General features: G+C 33.8%; 1 protein-coding gene and 1 long non-coding RNA gene across 2 annotated transcripts; both read right to left on the bottom strand.

Annotated features, from left to right (window-relative positions):
• Positions 1 to 2,665: 2,665 nt before the first annotated feature.
• Positions 2,666 to 20,121, bottom strand: LOC113522318 (succinate--hydroxymethylglutarate CoA-transferase). Its single transcript, XM_052901876.1, has 7 exons — positions 19,779 to 20,121; positions 17,735 to 17,912; positions 16,389 to 17,157; positions 15,405 to 15,415; positions 15,050 to 15,195; positions 11,564 to 11,700; positions 2,666 to 3,657 (listed from the first exon to the last, which is right to left on the bottom strand). The coding sequence occupies exons 1-7, from the start codon at positions 20,092 to 20,094 to the stop codon at positions 3,577 to 3,579; spliced, it is 1,638 nt and encodes a 545-aa protein (XP_052757836.1). The 5' UTR covers positions 20,095 to 20,121; the 3' UTR covers positions 2,666 to 3,576.
• LOC128202254 (uncharacterized) lies at positions 6,084 to 9,740 on the bottom strand. The gene is made up of 3 exons (XR_008253682.1): positions 9,576 to 9,740; positions 9,253 to 9,336; positions 6,084 to 6,514 (listed from the first exon to the last, which is right to left on the bottom strand). It is a non-coding gene; the product is annotated as an uncharacterized LOC128202254 (long non-coding RNA).
• Positions 20,122 to 21,907: the final 1,786 nt, after the last annotated feature.

Genomic DNA, 21,907 nt, shown 5'->3' with positions numbered 1-21,907 from the left:
GTTGGAAATGCTTTATGGATTTAGTATGTTATGTAGAAGATTATTGAAAATTCAAATAGTTGTACTTTAAATTCAATTAATTCTGATTTTATCATATGCACATATCGTAGTATACTATATATATATATAGTCGTAGAATACTGACGGATCTGTATATGTAATATTTGTCAGATCCGTCAGTATTCTACGACTATGACGATATTATGTAATTGATTATTTGACTATATTTATTTTGTTTAATTCCTTTACCATTAGTACGTTACATACTTTACCAATACATGTAAATTTCTCATATTAGATATAGAGGCAGAATGTATATGGGACACGTAAATTTCTTTCATCTAAAACTACCTACATTCTAGCAAAATAAATTCATTTCATTTCATACACACATACTAACTGGCAACACTTGAAGATTGGCCAGAAGTCTCACACATTCTAATGGTAGCGGAATTAAACAAAATAGTTCTAATAAAATAACCAGTGATATGGACTTCAGCAAGATAACACCTAATTCGGTAAAATATTTTGTAAATGTCCAAACTTAAAAGAATTTACACCAAATAATGGTAAAATTAAATGTGGCAACACTACTCCATCCCAGAGTCCAATATCGACCTACCATGAGCAAATAAATCATAAATTATGCTACATCTGGATAAATGAAATGTATGCAGGGATAGGGGCCTTATAATGCTAGTTTATCTCTGTCTACCCCGCAAGACACTTGGCGTGAAGATGCTTAAGGGTTTTTGTAGTGGACCATTATTTACTTATTATATGTACGTATGAATTAATAACCTTTAATATATAAAAGATGTTTGTCGGTTCGTTGTATAACCTCCCACGCGTATATTTTGTAAAATAAAATTGTGAAACAAAAATACTTGTTTTATTTTTTATACATATTATCTTCTATGCTTATAATAAATCTGTAGAGAGGTCAATTCTGAATTATCTGAAAATGTTACTCTCTCACCTTGGTAGGAGAGTAGGGTTTGCCCTACTCGTAAAATTTCACAGTATACAATATTACAATTGTCCCTAATCCAATAATGTAAAACATTGGAATGTATTATAGTGAGGTAACAAAAGTATGGTACAAAAGTGAGTATGTGCCGTATGGTCCCGGCATAGAATGGACCGTCCCTTCTATTCCCGTAAGTGTTGTAAGAGGCGACTAAGGGAGCTTAATTAATGGTTGAGGGATGAACAGCAACGTCCCTCTTTAAACATCATCAAATGCGGTTGCCAATCCGTTTAGCAACAGTGGCACGCCTATGTTAAGCAGTGGACAGTTAACGACATGAATGAATGAATTAATAAAAAAAAAATGGCTTAAAAATTATGCGTATATTTTAAGGAAACCATTATAAAAAAAAACAGATAATAAATTTAAATTTAAGTTAAATTTAATAAATAACTCACACATAAATGGAAATTATGTATCCATAACACATAATTACTATGTTCTGTGACATTCATAAATAAAAACACATTTGATTCACATTGTTTTATCTTAACTAAAAGTACAATCGCCAATTATCAAACAAACATTTGTCCTTCGACTTTTACAATTGAACGCGAAGGTCTTAAAACTAAAATATGCGTATTGAAGTTTGCGGATACAGTTTCAACCTTATATAAATGTAACATGGTTGATAATTAATTATCTAACTTGATAAACATAACCACTTAATATATTCTATTGCAATATATTAAAATATGCAGAAATAAATGAATGAATAACTTATTGTTCCCTCAAAGATCATTCTTTGTGGGAAACTATTATAATAGATTATTATTATAAATAATAATATTATTATATTTATTCGGTTACATTACATATTACATAATGGTGTCGATTGTGAGTACGTAGTACCTTTACTACCATGACGCATCCAGTTATTGTTGTGGGAGATTCAAGATCTTTTGTTTTTTTAATTTTTAATTTACGAAATGTCCATCCAAATAATAATATATTATTCATTAGTACAAATATGTGTACATGGCGGACTTAATGCTAAAAGCATTCTCTCCCAGTCAACCGTAGGGAAGTGTCAGAATACTCGAATGCGGTACTAGTAATTATTGATATATATACATACTAAAATTACATATATAAACGAATAAATATATATGAATAACAAATATACTTACACATATATACTATATTATACACGATATTGAGAATAATATAAAACACTTACTGCTCGGATAAAGTAAAAAAGTGAGCGTGAACGTTGTTTTGAAAGACGGTTTAGTCGGTAGTCTCTTAATGGCATCAGGAAGCGCGTTCCAGAGTCGTGAAGAATGTAGGAGAAAAGAGTTTGAAGCGTAACCAGTACGGTTCTATAGTTTAAGTAGATTCGTAGTTTTACGTGCGGCTTACGACTTTTACATCGTCCTAAATATTTGTTTTAACACGCTCGCGTCACGTAGATGGGCGATGGTGACACATTATACTATTATTACATAGATAGTGTCTCTAATACTTCGTCTTCGAATCACTATCTATGATTCGATTTGGGAAATTTTTAATGCAATTACTTGCAACACTGAAAAAATGGCGCGCTTTGTTTTGTTTTTAAAAAAAATATCTGTCAAAATTGAGTCAGCTAAAGTGACATTAGGCCGAGTCAATTTTAACCTGTTTTTGATACTCGATGCTCTATCTATAATCTAAGATTACACTATACAAGAGAACTCAATATTAAGTCAATACTGTTTTGTCCATCAATATTACTTTGTTACTAGAATTGTTGGTGGGAAGATGGCCGTTCATAAATTACGTCACATGGTAAAGAATCTATCATACTCAAAGCCAATTTCTCCAATATTCATTTGATAAAATCATGCCGTGCCAACACAAAATAATTGGTTTTAGGGTAAAAAGTTGTGATGATAATGATGATGACACGGAGAAAAGATGAGTTACAAGCTTCATGATGTCACATAAGTTCATGGAATTTAGATTAAATTATCATTTACTTGCAAAATATATCATGTCACACATGCGAAGGTGGTATTGACAACCCAAATGTGACCACCTGTAATTTACGTACGGCCCTCAAAGTTGGTGAATTTAGTAAAAAATGGAAAATATTTAGTAAACATATTGTGGCATCAACTGCAAAACGAAGGTGTAGATAGATAACCAGACCTTTGGAGCAATATGTCCGGACCTTTATAAGTTTTTTTTTTTAATAATTATTGCTCGACTCTATAGTTTTCTATAAATGGTGTGTCATTGCATTTGACATGACAGTCGTAATGACAGTACATATAAAATAAATATGGCGACCAGGAACTGTCAAACATTCGAAAATTATCAGACTTTCGAAATGTAAATATTTTTGTGACTATTCCACATTCAATTATTTAAAATTCAAGTTTTAAAACCGTTAATGTATATTTACTAAGCTAATCAGTTAGCGACCGTCTTAAATATAAAAACATCTCTTCATCCACGATGGAACAACAATTACAAGGAATAGTGATTTTAATATTTTAGTAAATACTAATTTGAGGGCATTCGTGTCCCAAATTCGTGCTCGAGCACATTACTAGTTGGACTTAGCTGGGCGGCGACAGCTTGTCTGGGGGCTCCCCTGCCCGCAACGTGATGGACGCTGACGGCTCGGGCGATGCTGCATCCTGTTGAAGAGACGTCAAAAAATCTTTAAAAGCGTTCATACTGGACATAGTTAATCACTGTTTCGATATTAGCTTATTGGTCCTCTGGACATTTATTTATTTAATCATCATTATTTTCCAACCGTGAAGCAGTTGTGTTTGCATGGCTGTGTTTCGGTTTGAAGGGTGGGATATGGCGTGAATTTACAGAGTACAGAGGAATAACACCTGAGTCCTCAGGAATGACAACACATGGGGGGTATCATGGGCGAAACAGTATACTCTGTTATGTCCATGGTACTGCTCATGTCTATAGGCGTCGGTTACCACTTTCCATCAGGTGGGCCGTCAGCTTGTTTGCCATTCTATGTTGTATAAAAATAAATAAATGTATAAATGATGTTTTACGCTTTTTACTTTTTTAATTATACAATATTAACATACCTACTTGTACCACCATTACTTCATTACCTTAAGGTTGTCTTGAAAAGATTGCTCTCAGCAATAAGAGGGCCTTACTGTACTTATACAATTGTATCGTTATATTTATTTATTGTCTTGCTTATTTCCTATATTGTATAATGCAAATGAAGTATATTCATTCATTTATATGCCTCCCCTTTAGGAGGTTTTGCAAGTAGTTGCCACGCTTGGTAGGCGGATTGGCAACCGCAGTTAGACTGGAGATGTTTTAAGAGGGACGCTGCTGCCCATCCCTCGCCCTCCCTTAGTTGCCTTTTACTACACCCACGGAAAAGGGTGTGGCCTATTCTATGCCGGGACCACACGGTTAATGTAGAGATATCGTCTAGTTAAAATTTTATTATATCTAATGTTACAAAGAAAAAAGATTTTTGTTTGTATGGGATAAACTAGAAAAATACTTCACCGATTTAATTATTTTACCAGAGGGAGACTTTGTACAAAAGTCGATTGCTTGGGTACCTCTGTCCCATTCGTGTTTCAACCGTGAATGTCTACGCACATAAGGAGAAATAAAGCACATAATGTTCTCCGTATAGCAACACCAGACAAGTCGTTGCTATTCACCCCGTGAATACCGGAGAGATGGAACAGTCAAGTCTTTATAAAAAAAAAAAAAAAAAAACTAATGGCTTTCAAGAGAGTAGGTAGATGTGTGTACACGGAACAGTTTTCAAGTTATTTTTATATAATATAAAATTTACAGTCTAACTATTTGTATATCTATTCATTAATAAATATAATAAGTCAAGAATAAAAATTTATTCACGCCTCGAAAAAGGGAAAAGATTGGTGATCGAAACAAATTGGTGACCCCGACGTGATTTCAACTTTACAAATTTACAAGTTTATCAAGTGGCAAAAATCTCCATCATCAACACTATATGTTATTCGAAGATTTGAAACAATAATCACAGGGAAGTAAGCCCAATCATTGTAATAAATTCCTATCCATTCCTTTTTTGTGTGGGTAGAAGTTGACAATTAAAAGTACGGATATATTTTTCGTTTAACTATTAATATTTCATTTTATATTGTATGTGGAGGTTTTTAGTACGATATAACGATCACTAAAATCATATTTAAATTCACGCCGGTGTTTTTTATCGGGTATTCAGAGAGGTTTCAACAAATATATTTGTAGCTACTTTTGATTTACTAAGTTCTATAACATATTAACTTGGAGCTGTTTTCAATGTGTGAATTACTTCAGTATAAGTCAGTACCTATTGATTCATTGTTTGCACTTTAATAATGGCAGACTATAAAGATTTAGTAAAACAACGGAGCACAATTAGAGCTCAATTAACATTGTTTGAAAAATATTTACGACCATTACTGGAAACTCGAGAAATAAATAAGGTTAGGATTCATGAATTAAACTTAAGGCTATAAAAACTCGTGAACTATCATATAACTTTGATAAGGTGCAGACAGACATTGAGAAGTGGGTATTGGATGAAGATTTAGATAAACAAATTGAGGAACGCGAACAAACAGAAAATAAATTCTTTTCTTTAATTGCTGAAGCTGAAGCTCTGTTAGAATATTACAATAATGAAAACCAATCTGAAACTTCATCTGCCAACACTCAGTCTGCCTTAAATCTGAAGCTACCTCCATTACATATTTTAAGATTCGACGGACAGACCAGCATGTGGATAACCTTCAGGGATACCTTTCTGTCTTTGATTCATGAGAATGGAAGTATTCAAGAAGTTGCTAAGTTTCACTATTTGAAGTCCTATCTAGATGGCGCTGCCAGTGACGTTATTAGTTCTATCGCTGTTTCTGCAGCTAATTATCGAATTGCTTGGAACTTATTATGTGATAGGTACAATAATAAACGTATATTAATTAATGAGCATTTAAAAGCGATATTTTCAATCGAACCTTTGTCTAAGGAATCAGATAAGGGTATTCGTTGTTTAATTGATGCATTTTCTAAAAATTTAAGCGCATTAAATAGTTTAGAAGAGCCGACTGATTCATGGGACACGATTATTATATACATAGCAGTTAGTAAATTAGACAGTATTACAGCGGGTAAATGGGAAGAATTTAGAAGCAATAAGGAATCACCTACTTTACAAAATTTTTATACATTTTTACGTCAAAGGGCAACAGTTTTAGAGACAGTCAATGCTAATAGATCAAATAAAAATGAAAAACGCAACAATATGGTTAAATCTAAATCATTTATGATTTCCTCAAAGACATCTCCTGATTTTTCTTGCACAGTTTGTGGTTTAAAACACAAGTTGTTTGACTGCAGTATGTTTAAATCGTTATCAATAGAAGAACGTATTGCTAAGGTTTCTGCCGGTCGTCTATGTAAGAATTGTTTCCGAGGCGGCCATCGATCATTCCAGTGCAAAATGAGCGGCTGTAGAATCTGCAAAGGAAAACATAATATATTACACAAACAACTTTCATTACCTGTAAATTCAACCACTCCACCTCAAACACACATACCATGTGATCAACAAACACATGATTCATCTACAGTACTGACAACTACACACAATGCTACCATTCTAAATGAACCTAAAACCACAGCTAATTTCTCGAATTCTATAATTATGTTATGTCGCCGCCAATCAAGCTCTTTTGTCTACAGCGTTGGTCAAGGTGACAAACAATGACAAACCCTACATATTAAGGGCTTTATTAGATAGTGGTAGCCAGTCTACGTTTATAACTACAAAGGCACTACAGTTGATCGGACTAAACAATATTCAAATGTTCATCAATGTGTTTCTGGTATAAAACACAACTTTAAACATTACTAAATTAATAGATATCACAATACATTCTACAGTGAACACCTTTAGCATTCCGATACGATGTTATGTCTTACCTTATCACAGATTCCTTACCTCACAAATCAATATGTATTAATGGGTTAGGTATTCCAAATAATATACAACTTGCAGATCCTAAGTTTTATCAATCATCAGAAATTGATATTCTTTTGGGAGCATGTTTTTTGGGAGTTGCTAGATAATTCAAAAATAAAACTAGGTCCTAAATTACCTATCCTTCAAAAAAAATTAGGCTGGATTGTAACCGGTCCTATTAGCGGAGGTAGTTCAAATAGTCATGTTATCAAATGCCATTTTTCTCAAGAGATATATAAACAACTAGCTATGTTCTGGGAATTAGAAGAAATACCTAATAATCCTAAATCTCTTGATGACAATTATTGTGAGAGGTTCTTTCGAGAAACTACTAAACGAGATGACAATGGAAGATTTTGTGTACAAATTCCACTTAAAGAATCACCACAAGTGTTAGGTGATTCATACAACGTTGCACTTAAAAGGTTTAAACAAATGGAAAGAAAGTTTAAACGCGATTCTTCTTTCCATCGAAATTATAGTAATTTTATATATGAGTACAAAGAGTTAGGGCATCTTGATGAAATATCCGATCATGAAAAATTAGGCTATTATCTTCCGCATCATGCATTAATCCGAGAGAGTAGTAGTACCACAAAATTACGTGTGGTTTTCGATGCATCGTCAAAAACGTCATCTGGAAAATCCTTAAATGATATTCAATATGTAGGTCCAGTAGTACAGAACGATTTACTATCTATCTTAATACGCTATAGACAACACAAATTCGTTATCACAGGAGATATTGAAAAAATGTATAGGCAAATTCTTGTCGACCCTAATCAGCGCAGTTTGCAAAAAATTTTATGGCGTGATAACGAACAGCAACCAATTAAAACATTTCAATTGAACACCGTAACCTATGGTACCGCTTCTGCATATTTCTCAGTACCAGGTGCCTCATTCAATTGTCATTGGAATGCACTGATCCTATTATAGCAAGGTTATTGAAGGAAGATTTTTATGTAGATGATTTTTTATCGGGTGCTGAGACTGAATATGAGTTAAAAAATATAGTTAACTCTGTAACTACTATTCTATCTGCTTGCTTTCCGCTATATATTCCGAACGAACGCCCCATCTATATTTGATGATAATCCTGACACCTTGACACCCAAATATTAGATGTGAATGCTCGAACTAGTGCTTTAGGTCTCAAGTGGGATCCACGAAGTGATACTCTTGAGTTTTCTTTAAATATTAATACACAAGAGAGGATTACTAAAAGATCAATCCTGTCCAACTCAGCTAAATTATTGGACCCCTTAGGTCTATTAGGACTTTGTACTATCATTCCAAAAATGATTTTACAAAAAATATGGTTGAGCAAATTGGAATGGGATGATCCTTTACCAAAGGAACTGGAACAGTTGTGGATAGATTTTATTTTAAATTTGAACAGTCTATCATCTGTTCGTATTCCTCGTTGTGTTTGTATAGCTAATCCCATTAATGTCGAGCTACATGCGTTTTCAGATGCATCTGAATCATATATATGCATGTACATGAGATCGATTGATGATGCAGGAAATATTTTAGTTAGATTACTATGTGCAAAAACCAAGGTCGCTCCATATATTAGTATACCTCGATTAGAACTTTGCGGTGCATTATTATCAGCCCGGTTAAGTGCAAAGGTAATGAGTTCAATTCGACGTAAAATTACATATATATTTCTGGACAGATTCATCAATAGTTCTTGAGTGGTTACACTAATCTCGCGACTTGAAAACATTCGTGTCCAATCGAGTATAAATTCAGCAGCTAACACTTGCGCAATCTTGGAGACATGTGCCGAGTCAACTAAATCCAGCTGACTTAGCATCGCGTGGCTTGAATCCCAAACAAATTCAGAGGGTAAATTTATGGTGGGATGGTCCTGAATTTCTATGAAGGGAATGGCAAAACATATATTTACCTGAAAGAAAAAATCTAACTACTACTGCTAAAACATTAACAAACACTGTTACAACTACATACACACATACAAGTATTAATATTAATAAAGTCACACAAATTATTGATTTCAACAAGTATTCTAAATTTACAACTTTACAGAGAGTCATGGCTTATATACTAAGATATTTACATAACAGTAAATGTAAAATAGACAAACATACGGGACACTTAACTGTCGAAGAACTTAATTTAGCGATGAAAAGGTTAATTAAACTACATCAACAAGAATGTTTTGCTACTGAGATAAATATTTTAAAAATAAACAAAAACTTACCTTCTAAATCGCGACTGCTTTCTCTAAGTCCATTTCTAGACGATAACGGGTTCCTGCGTGTCGGTGGCCGTCTCCAAAATTCTTCTGAAATTTATACAAAAAAGCATCAAATTTTGCTTGACTGCAGTCACAATTTTACTAAACTTCTTTTTGCATATATGCATAAAAAGCATTTACATAGTGGACCACAATTATTATTAGCCAACATACGAAATGAATACTGGCCTCTGAAGGGTAGAATTTTGGCTCGTGGTACAATAAATAAATGTTCTGTATGCAGATTAATGAAAGTCAATCTATAAATCCTTTAATGGGAAACTTACCAGCTTCAAGAGTTACTCCAAGTTATCCATTCGAAGTCAGCGGTGTAGATTTTGCCGGGCCGTTCTTGATCACAGACAGAAAGGGACGCGGTTGTAAAATATCGAAGAGCTATTTATGCTTATTTATTTGTTTTGCCACAAAGGCAATACATTTAGAAATCGCTAGCGATTTATCAACGGATGCATTTATTATGTGTGTGGTTTATATCACGCAGAGGAAAACCGAATCAAATCTATTGTGACAACGGTACTAATTTTGTAGGTGCAAATAATGAAATTAATAGTTTTCTAAATTCAGAACATGAAAAAATCTCCACGTTTGGCGCTGATGAGGGCATTAAATTTAATTTCTCACCTGCATACTCTCCTCACTTTGGAGGTTTTGGGAAGCCGGCGTAAAGGCGGCCAAATTTCATGCGGTCAGAATATTAGGTGATAGGCATTTGACGTTCGAGGAATTGTCGACTTTATTCACACAAATCGAAGCAATCCTAAATTCCCGACCTTTGACCCCTCTCTCATCCGATCCTACAGACTTAGAACCTTTAACTCCAGGGCACTTCCTAATTGGTAGAATGCTAACATCATTGCCATCTCCTAATTTACAAGATATTAATCCAAACCGATTAAACCGGTACCAACTACTAGAACAATTGAAACAACACTTTTGGGGACGTTGGAGAAACGAATATTTGTGTGAATTGCAACAGAGGAATAAATGGAGAATAAATCAAGACAATCTAAAGGAAGGAGACATGGTTATCTTGAAGGAGCTAATATTCCACCACTAAAATGGAGAGTTGGACGTATACATAAATTGTACCCTGGACGAGATGGAGTTCACTAGAGTGGCAGATATTAAAACTGCGAAAGCATTTATCGGCGAATTAAAACCTGCCCACTACTTCACGAGGATGATAAAACAGATCTTCGAGCCTCTGAACCTTCAGTCATCGACCGGAGGGAGGATGTCTACGCACATAAGGAGAAATAAAGCACATAATGTTCTCCGTATAGCAACACCAGAAAAGTCGTTGCTATTCACCCCGTGAATACCGGAGAGATGGAACAGTCAAGTCTTTATAAAAAAAAAAAAAAACTAATGGCTTTCAAGAGAGTAGGTAGATGTGTGTACACGGAACAGTTTTCAAGTTATTTTTATATAATATAAAATTTACAGTCTAACTATTTGTATATCTATTCATTAATAAATATAATAAGTCAAGAATAAAAATTTATTCACGCCTCGAAAAAGGGAAAAGATTGGTGATCGAAACAGTGAAGCAGTTGTGTTTGCATGGCTGAGTTTCGGTTTGAAGGGTGGGATATGGCGTGAATTTACTGGGTACACAGGAATAACACCTGAGTCCTCAGGAATGGCAACGCATTGGGGGATATCATGGGCGAAACAGTATACTCTGTTATGTCCATGGTACTGCTCATGTCTATAGGCGACGGTTACCACTTTCCATCATATATAAAGTTGTATAAAAAAATAGAAAAAAATGATCTGTGCATTATTTGAATTTGAATAAAAAATCATGTGTGAAATCTAAGAAAGCTACATTATTAGCAAAGAGGTATTTAAAAAAACCGTACTAAACCAGGACGGGACTATGTACATTACGTACATGTACAGTAAAAGTTCTTTATTCGTGGCCTATACGTTCCGTCAATATTGACGGTATATACTGCAATTATAGAAACCGTGAATATGGAAAACCGAACCACTTATACAGCGGCAATAACATTTGACAACATACTTTAGGCGTAGTTGTAATAAGGTCTGTTTTACTTTTTTATTACTCCTTTTGCCGACGCGTTTACAACGGACACCGAATCCTTTTCATTAATATGCACCGATTAGATCCGTGAATAATGAATCTTTAGCCGCGAATATAGGAATTGGGTCGCAATTTTTTAATCCGCGAATAAAGGGAGCGTGAATAAGGAGCTTTTAATGTTTTAATAGTCGTAGAAGTGGTTACCTGTACATCCGTGGACGTGCTTTCTTGCTGCTTCTGTTTGCGTCGCTCCACATGCCCGAAGCAGTGTTCGCACTCGTCGTCGCTCGACTCCGAGTCAGACTCGCCGAACCTTCGCGGCTTTTCGTATATACAACAGCCTGGAATGTAAGAGAACAGAAACCTTTAATCATACTGCTGGGATAAATCGTCATAGGCATAAATAGGCATGGGAATATAATATTTATGCCTATGACGATTTATCCCAGAATTAATATATGGGCAATAATATTGTTACAATACCTATATAAAAAATAATAAAATATACATAAAATTATATATATATATATATATATATATATATATATATATATATATATATATATATATATATACATGTCATATATTATAAAGAGGAAAACTTTGTTTGGTTGTAATATATATCAAAAACTACTGGACCGTTTTTAAAAATTCTTTCACCATGAAAGCTACATTATCCACGAGTATATAATCTATTTTGGAAAAAATCTATGTAAAATATATATTATAATCACAGTCAAAAAATATATATGAAAAGTACGTACGCTGCCTATATAAAAGATAGAACCATATCTATGAAGTCTATATATAAATATGTACAAAAAAGTCCGCAACACACGTTTATATATGTACGTTTATATTTATACGTGTATACGTCATATATATGGAGTCATATCTATGAAGTCATATCTATGAGTCATATCTATGTAGTCATATCTATGAAGTCATATCTATGTCATATCTATGAAGTCATATATATGGAGTCATATCTATGTAGTCATATCTATGAAGTCATATGAAGTCATATCTATGAAGTCATATATATGGAGTCATATCTAGTCATATATATGGAGTCATATCTATGTAGTCATATCTATGAAGTCATATATATGGAGTCATATCTATGAAGTCATATATATAGTCATATCTATGAAGTCATATATATGGAGTCATATCTATGTAGTCATATATATGGAGTCATATCTATGAAATCATATATATGGAGTCATATCTATATAATCATATCTATGAAGTCATATATATGGAGTCATATCTATGTATCATATCTATGTCATCTATATATATGGAGTCTATATAGTCATATCTATGAAGTCATATCTATGAAGTCATATCTATATAATCATATCTATGGAGTCATATCTATGTAGTCATATCTATATAATCATATCTATGTAGTCATATCTATGAAGTCATATATATGGAGTCATATCTATGGAGTCATATCTATATAATCATATCTATGTAGTCATATCTATGAAGTCATATATATGGAATCATATCTATGGAGTCATATCTATATAGTCATATCTATGAAATCATATCTATGGGAGTCATATCTATGTAGTCATATCTATGATAATCATATCTATGAAGTCATATCTATGGAGTCATATCTATGTAGTCATATCTATGAAGTCTTATCTATGTAGTCATATCTATGAAGTCATATATATGAAGTCATATATATGGAGTCATATCTATATAATCATATCTATGAAGTCATATATATGGAGTCATATCTATGAAGTCATATCTATAGTCATATCTATATAATCATATCTATGAAGTCATATATATGGAGTCATATCTATGAAGTCATATCTATGAAGTCATATCTATGTAGTCATATCTATGAAGTCATATCTATGAAGTCATATCTATGGAGTCATATCTATGAAGTCATATCTATGGAGTCATATCTATATAATCATATCTATGTAGTCATATCTAAGAAGTCATATCTATGAAGTCATATCTATGGAGTCATATATATGGAGTCATATCTATATAATCATATCTATGAAGTCATATATATGGAGTCATATCTATGAAGTCAATCATATCTATATAATCATATCTATGTAGTCATATATATGAAGTAATATATATGGAGTCATATCTATGTAGTCATATCTATGAAGAGTCATATCTATGAAGTCATATGTATATGGAGTCATATCTATGTAGTCATATCTATGGAGTCATATCTATGTAGTCATATCTATGAAGTCATATCTATGAAGTCATATCTATGTTATATCATGTAATCATATCTATGAAGTCATATATATGGAGTCATATCTATGGGAGTCATATCTATATAATCATATCTATGAAGTCAGTCATATCTATGAAGTCATATATATGGAGTCATATCTATGTAGTCATAAATATATAATCATATCTATGAAGTCATATATATGGAGTCATATATATGGTATCATATCTATTCAGTCATATCTATATAAACATATATATGAAGTCATATATATGGAGTCATATCTATATAATCATATCTATGAAGTCATATATATGTAGTCATACCTATATAATCACATCTATGAAGTCATATATATGGAGTCATATCTATATAATCATATCTATGAAGTCATATATATGGAGTCATATCTATGAAGTCATATCTATATAAGTCATATATATGGAGTCATATCTATGAAGTCATATATATGGAGTCATATCTATATAATCATATCTATGAAGTCATATATATGGAGTCATATCTATGTAGTCATATCTATATAATCATATCTATGTAGTCATATCTATGAACTCATATGAAGTTTATAGATATGACTTTCTAGATATGACTACATACAATATAATACCAATACAGCATTTCCCCTCATCCAGATGATCGACAACAGTATGCGTCAGAAGCGTCACACCCTGACGAAATCCGAACTGATTGTTGTTTAAAATTTTATTTTCCTGTAGAAACCTAACTAGCCGCTTGTATATATATAATAAATATTAGCTTTTGGAGTTATCCGATTTTTAGGCCGCCTTCGATACACGCGACGCCCGGTAGGCCTGTGACATGGCGTACCGGAAGTTGGAAGTTGTTCAAATAGACTCGTTTACAAGCACTTTTAAATCCTCATTTTTTAAATCTACTGCAGGGTTCAGAAAGTCTGTTGAGAAGAGACAGAGAAAGTCAATAGTTACTCTTTTAAATCACTGTTAACATTACGTGTATTTATTTAAATGTACTATCTCTAAAATTACATGGTCGTTAAAAGCTCGTGCATGATCGACTAGCACCATGCACATTTGTCATTCAAGTAATCATTTAGTGTGTATTGTGTACTAGTGTGCTTTGTGTACTAGTGCGAGTAATATCAATAATATTTTACCAGAGGGAGACTTTGTACAAAAGTCGTTTGCTTGGGTACCTCTGTCCCACTCGTATTTCTATCGTGAAACAGTCGTGTTTCGGTCTGAAGGATGGGATATGGCAGTGAATTTACGGAGTACAGATAACTAACATCCGAGTCCTCAGGAATGGCAACGCATGGTAGGTATCATGGGCGGAACGGTATACTCTGTTATGCCCATGGTACTGCTCGTGTCTATAGGTGACGGTTACCACTTTCCATCAGGTGGGCCGTCAGCTTGTTTGCTATTCTAAGTTGCATAAAAAAAAATTACATTTGGACTTCTTCTTGTTCATGTTCTCGTTGTCGACCGTGTCCTCCGTCCAGACGACCTTCTTGCGGGCCTGCGCACGCGTAGGTCGCAGGGTTATCACCGCCACAGGCTCCACGGACTCCTTTAAAAATACAAAAAGAATTTTACTCAACCATTGCAATTTAGAACAGAATGTCATAATGATAACCCATTATCGTTTTAATAGTAAAAAAAAAAAAACAGCACACGATTAAAGTTCTCGGATGGTCCCGTAACTGATGGAGTACTTACTATTGACAAAAAATCAAACACCAAATAGTCTAAAAAATTCGAAGGCCTCCTTGGGAATTCCATCATCAGATCCTGACTTGGTAACAATGGGACTACCTCAGGAGTATATTCTTTCGAATAAAAAAAGAAATTTTGGAATCGGTTCATAATTGATGGAGAATTTATTTATTTATAAATAATGTTTATTTATTTATTTATAATAATAATTAAATGTGACTTTATTTAAAAAAAAATTTAGCGCACATGCATAAAAAATATATAAAATGGAACATATAACCTCATTTTTTAAGTCGGTTAAAAATAAGACTGGTTTTTTTCTTACAGTTAAAATATAATGTGTACTTACGAAGGTCATAATATCCAACATACAACAGTTATGACATCTACCAGAGGGAGACTTTGTACAAAAGTCGATTGCTTGGGTATCTCTGTCCCATTCCTGTTTCTACCGTGAAGCAGTTGTGTTTGCATGGCTGTGTTTCGGTTTGAAGGGTGGGATATGGCGTGAATTTACAGAGTACAGAGGAATAACACCTGGCAACGCATGGGGGGGGGGGGTATCATGGGCGAAACAGTATACTTTGTTATGTCCATGGTACTGCTCATGTCTATAGGCGACGGTTACCACTTTTCATCAAGTGGGCCGTCAGCTTGTTTGCCATTTTTAGTAGTATAAAAAATACTTCACCATAGGGGGGGGGGGGTTCCAATAGTTGCTACGCTTGGCAGGCGGGTTGGCAACCGCAGTTAGGCAGTAGTAATGTTTTAAGCGGTACTCTACTGCCAATTCCTCGATCATTAAGTCCCCTTAATCGCCTCTTACTACACTCACGGGAAAGGGATGGCCCATTCTATACTGGATTTTTTAATATAGTAACACTCAAGTATAGACAAATACTAAGATAGCAATATTAATGTACCTAATGCCTTATTTACATAATTTAATTATTTAATAATTCAAATTACTTTATGATAAGATAAGAAATACATTAGCATTCTTAACAATGTTTATTCATGACATAATTTATAACAGGTAGCGCGTTTAATATAAAACATATTATTTCACAACTTTCTTAGCAAACAAGCTGTCCACGTCACACTCGTTATATCCTAAGAAATCGGCCAGTATCTCCCTGGTGTGCTGTCCCAAAGTGGGGGGCGCTGTTCTGGGAAAGTTGCCACCTTCGCTGTAAACTGTCGGGGCCCCCACCACCTTTATGGTGCCAGCTTTGGGGTGTGGCAACTCCTTCACGAGTCCTATTGCTCTCACGTGCACATCTTCGAAGACGTCTCTCATCGTGTTGACTGGACCGTTTGGGAAGGACGCATCACTGAATATCTCTGACCACTCCTTTCGTGTCTTTGTTTTTATGACGTTGCTTATGATCTCTATAACAGCTTCACGATTCTCAACGCGCGCTTTATTATCCTTGAATCGGGCATCGTTTATCAATTCTTCTCTTTCGATCCGCTTGCAGAAGTCAGCGAATTGGGCGTTCGAACCTGTTCCTATTACAATGTCTCCGTCTTTCGTCTTGAAGGCTTGGTAGGGTACTAGGTTCGCGTGCGCGGTGCCCCACCTCTGGCTGTCGATGCCGCAGTTCAAATATATATTGGCGATGTTGATCATGCTGGATATCTGCGTGGACAGTAGGTTGCAGTCTATTTTCTGGCCTCTGCCAGTCACTTGACGGTAGTACAGAGCGGTCATAATAGCCCCGAAGGCGTGGAGGCCCGTGGTCACGTCCGTGATGGCGACTCCTGGTTTGACGGGGTTGCCATTTCGTTCGCCTGTCGCGTTTAAGAGACCGCCCATCGCTGATGCTATTACGTCATAGCTGTAAAATAAATAAAGACCTTGAGTATACTAAGTAAGATATTAGGCACACAATTGCTAAGTATAACATGTTAGCTTTTACTCGCGACTTCGTCTGCGTGACCGGGATATGTTTACTGACCGCGATAGATATAGTCTACGTCCTACCCATCCCATATAGTATGTGTATACCAAATTTCATTGTAATTGGTTAAATCGTTAAGACGCTAACAAGTAATAAACAAACAAACAAACTCACTTTCACATTCATAATATTAGTAAAGGTCTGTATATAGTAGGAGGAATAAAATAATCTGCAATCTGTACAAACAGTGCTGTCAAATTTGTGTGAAATAAAAAAAAAATGTTAAAAAATATTTTAAATTTTGACCAACAGTAGATTAGCTAGATTTTCTTTTGTTATATATTTCCATTACAGATTTGTTCAAAATTTCATGTTCAATAAATAATAAAAATACAATATCAATTAAAATGTACAAAAAATGATTATTTTTTCACACTGTTTACATTACTTTATCTTTTAAAAATAACTTCTGATACGAGTATATACCTAATACATATTTGTTTAAATTATTTACCCAGGCTTCTTGGCGTACGGTCCCGTGGGCCCGAAACCAGTAATGGCACAGTATATCAGCTTAGGATTGACGTGTTTCAATTTCTCATAGCCGACTTCGAGCTGGTCCAGCTTCCCTGGTAGATAGTTCTCAACCACCACATCACATTTCTTAGCCAAATCATATATAATATTCTTACCTGAAAATTAATGTATAAATAACTTAATAGCAAAATCTCCAGTTGGAGATTCAAAGTTACAAAAATTTTTTTTATGATAAGTTTATCATAAAAAAACAACAACTTAGAATGGCAAACAAGCTGATGGCCCACCTGATGAAAAGTGGTAACCGTCGCCTATAGACATGAGCAGTACCATGGACATAACAGAGTATACTGTTTCGCCCATGATACCTCCCATGCGTTACCATTCCTGAGGACTCAGGTGTTATTCCTCTGTACCTTGTAAATTCATGCCAATATATATCACAAAATATGTATATTGATGCTTATAGGCGATGGTTGCTACCTTACATCAGATGGACCTAAGACTTGTTTATATCATAATAAAAATACAATTAAGATTGGTTTATGTCAGTGTGGCATATTATTATGATAATGGAACAAACATTTCTTCCATCATGCTATCTGTGACCTACATACAATGTACAGCATTTACACATTAGGAATAATGTTGTTATTTTCCATTCCAAGTAATCACAATGCAATATTTATATTGTATAATTGAGTATAATATACTAACCAGAGAAAAGCTAGTTTTTCAGTTAATATACAATTTAGCTTTTCTTTCCTCCAAAACATTACAGTAGTAAATTTATAAAACCATTTTTTATTTTAATTTTTACCACACCTTTTACACCTGAGTCCTCAGGAATAGCAACACATGGGGGCATCATGGGCGAAACAGTATACTCTGTTATGCCCATGGTATTACTCATGTCTATAGGCGACAGTTACCACTTTCCAGCAGGTGGGCTGTCAGCTTGTTTGCCATTCCAAGTTGTATAAAAAAAAGTAAACTATATTATAAATACAAATAATTACAAAAACAAGTGTAATTTATTGTTTTTGTTTGTGTTATTATTATTTTTCTATACGGTTTTTGTTTCTATTCAAATGGTTGGTCTATATATATATATATATATATATATATATATATATATATATATATATATATATATATATATATATATATATATATATATATATATATATATATATATATATATATATATATATATATATATATATTGTTGTTCTAAAGAATATTATTTTTCACTGTGTCCCTCTACATAATTACATGAGCACACTGAGAAAACATTGGGTGGCCTAACTGCTAATAAAGTGATCTTGTCAAAGCGACCTTTGGATGGAGAGGAGTAATTATAAACAGTTTAATAGGAGGCACAATGATAATTCCATAATTTTTAAATACATGTGAAGGTGAAATATATTACATACATACATACATATCTGTCACGCCATACATATCTATGTAATATATTCTATAATGTAAATATATCCTTACTTACTGTGTACAATTTACAGGGTACAGAGGAATAACATTTGAGTCCTCAGGAATGGCAACGCATAAGGGTTATCATGGGTGAAACAGTAGGTATACTCTGTTATGTCCATGGTACTGCTCATGTCTATAGGCGACAGTTACCACTTTCCATCAGGTGGGCCGCCAGCTTATTTGCCATTCTAAGTTGTATAAAAAAAAATGCTATCCAGGAACATTTCATTTTCTTACAGGTATTTATTTATGAGTAAGATTTATCTTCTTTTTTAAATAAGTATTCTTTCCTAAAATATGGAGATTTAAAATATTGATGTACAATAAGATGTAAGATATTGATGTACTAATTATAAATGTAAATTTATTTAATGTAAAAATATTTCACTACATAAATTCATTTCATGTAGAAACACAGTAACACACATGTAAATAGTTTATAATAATTAATTATTTAAATTGTTATCAGTATTATGGAAAATTAAATTTATCTGAATAATAATAATTTAAAACTGTAACTCACTTACCTTCCCGAGTCTTTAAATCCACACAAACACTCTTTTTATTTCTGTTTACCGATAAAAAGTAATATGAATCCGTAGAGTCTTTTATGAATGGAGGACCCCATTTCCTAGCTTCATCACCTTCCAGGCTCTCAATTTTGATAATGTTAGCACCCAGGTCACCCAGGGTCAAAGTGCAAAAAGGTCCAGCTATCACCCGTGACAGGTCCAAAACATTGATGCCGGTCAATAGAGCCGGTACCTTCGTAGAATAATCGCACCTCAACGACCATGGTTGAGGCTTTAAAATAATCCGAAACAATGTACCGACTGTTGCCATCGCGCGTTACAATTAAATAAAACATTTCACTCAATTACTGTGTAGTTATCACAAATGTATTAACAAATCAAACAGAGGAGATAAGAGCATTCGAAACACAAACGATAGGTATCTCATCTTACCTCTTGCGATTGTGGAGTGACGGTGGTTACTGCGGTACTCGTAGTGGCCATATCTTCAGGTCGCACTCTCCGCTGGTTATCGCCCATGTAATTAGATCTCAATCATGTAATATTTACACATAACACGGACAAAATACGCAACACAGAAATTAATAATTAATTTTATGTAATGATACCATTATCACGATCTATGGCTTATATTAATAAGCCGTAATTAATGTATTTCACTTACAAAATGAAATGACCGTGAAATTTTAGTTCCTAATGAAGTTATTAAAAATATTCCATAAGATATGTCATAAAATTGAATTTTTTTTTAAAGTATACACAGGTGAGTAAAAGAAATAAAACGCATTCGAACCTATGTGACTTTGACCAAAATATGTTTATATGAAATCTATGAAACCAGATCAATTAATTTGTAAATTTTACACTATATAGCTTGATTTACGGTTTATGGTGTAAAATTTTAAAAGTTTTATTAAATCTATAAACATTAATAATTTGGTCATAAGCATGCATATATGAAAAGATTTATAAATGTGGAGGAATGGGGTTCTTCAAAAAAAGAAGTAAGGAGGTTTCTTTAGGGTCGGTACCACAGATGTTAATAGACTATGGTAACCGCTTACTATCAGGTGTGCCATATTGTTGTTTACCATCTCAGTGTTATATAAAAATAAAAGCGAAAGAAGCCTATTGAAATGAAGTATTTGGCGTTTCTTTATTTTTGCCTATCCTAATAGGAGATAGGCGGTGGGGGGAAAAAAATGTTAGTAATGTGGACTACCAGTCCCGTTGCTAGCAATATACCCTATCAGATCGACTTCTACGTGGTTCCCCTTGAAAACCAACGTGCTGATTTCCAGGTTTATTCATCACAATAGGCTAAATGAGCTGCCTTTTCATTCTCATCTATTATCCCTCACTGGTGCCCGTCAGCCTATACTGTTAGTGCATTTCTTTATCATCCATTAAAAAAGATCGGAGGTAGGCATCACTAATATATATGTATTTTTTTCTTTGGTAGCATAGACTGTTCACTTTTATCAATATATAGATAATGCTGACTTTTGGATAAATTGCTTGCATTGACTGATACTTCACTTTCACAATATTTAACTGACAGTATGACTGACATAAAATTGTCAACAGTGATAATAACTTGACCGTTAGTGGTAGCATAGATACTGTATTTGAGCGCAACTACTATTCTTAATCTATTGTATGGGACAATAAATTCCCATGTAATTAGTGAATAAATCATCGATACCTACTCAAGTTGGAATTAAAACACTCCACATTGTAACTCCAAAAACATAGTGCTGTACCCATCGTCTCTTCTTCAGTGGCTAAAACTAATGTTTAAATCGTTTTATGTATGAGCAAAAATCATGTGGAGTAGAATATTTAACAAAATTAGGTCTAAAAAGACTTTAACGTGCTCAGTTATAAGCAATAAAGGGGCCAATAAATAGGTTTGACAACCCCATTGTTAACAAATTATTTTATCTAATTGACCTCTTTATAATCCCATTTAGAAACCATTATTTATTTATTCAATTTAGAAGCAAATATGTAGTTATAATTAATAATCAATATATAAGAAATACCGTTACAATGATTATTGTATTAACGCACCTGTTGTTGACGACGTTGCTGGAATCATGGTTTTTGACCGTAGCTACGAG

This window comes from Galleria mellonella, unplaced genomic scaffold (assembly GCF_026898425.1).
Source record: "Galleria mellonella isolate WM207_F2 unplaced genomic scaffold, CSIRO_AGI_GalMel_v1 utg83, whole genome shotgun sequence".
NCBI classification, from domain to species: Eukaryota; Metazoa; Arthropoda; class Insecta; order Lepidoptera; family Pyralidae; genus Galleria; species Galleria mellonella.
This window is presented reverse-complemented; position numbering and strand designations above follow the sequence as displayed.

Bases quoted from the DNA above. Each gene is read 5' to 3' on its own strand.
- LOC113522318 (XM_052901876.1), bottom strand. From the start codon at position 20,094: ATGGCAACAGTCGGTACATTGTTTCGGATTATTTTAAAGCCTCAACCA. The intron at 11,701-15,049 runs GTAATTTTTTTT...CTTACATTCCAG, and splicing joins GAACAAGAAGAAGTCCAAAT to GCTGTTGTATATACGAAAAG. The intron at 3,658-11,563 runs GTAACCACTTCT...TCTCTTCAACAG, and splicing joins GCACGTCCACGGATGTACAG to GATGCAGCATCGCCCGAGCC.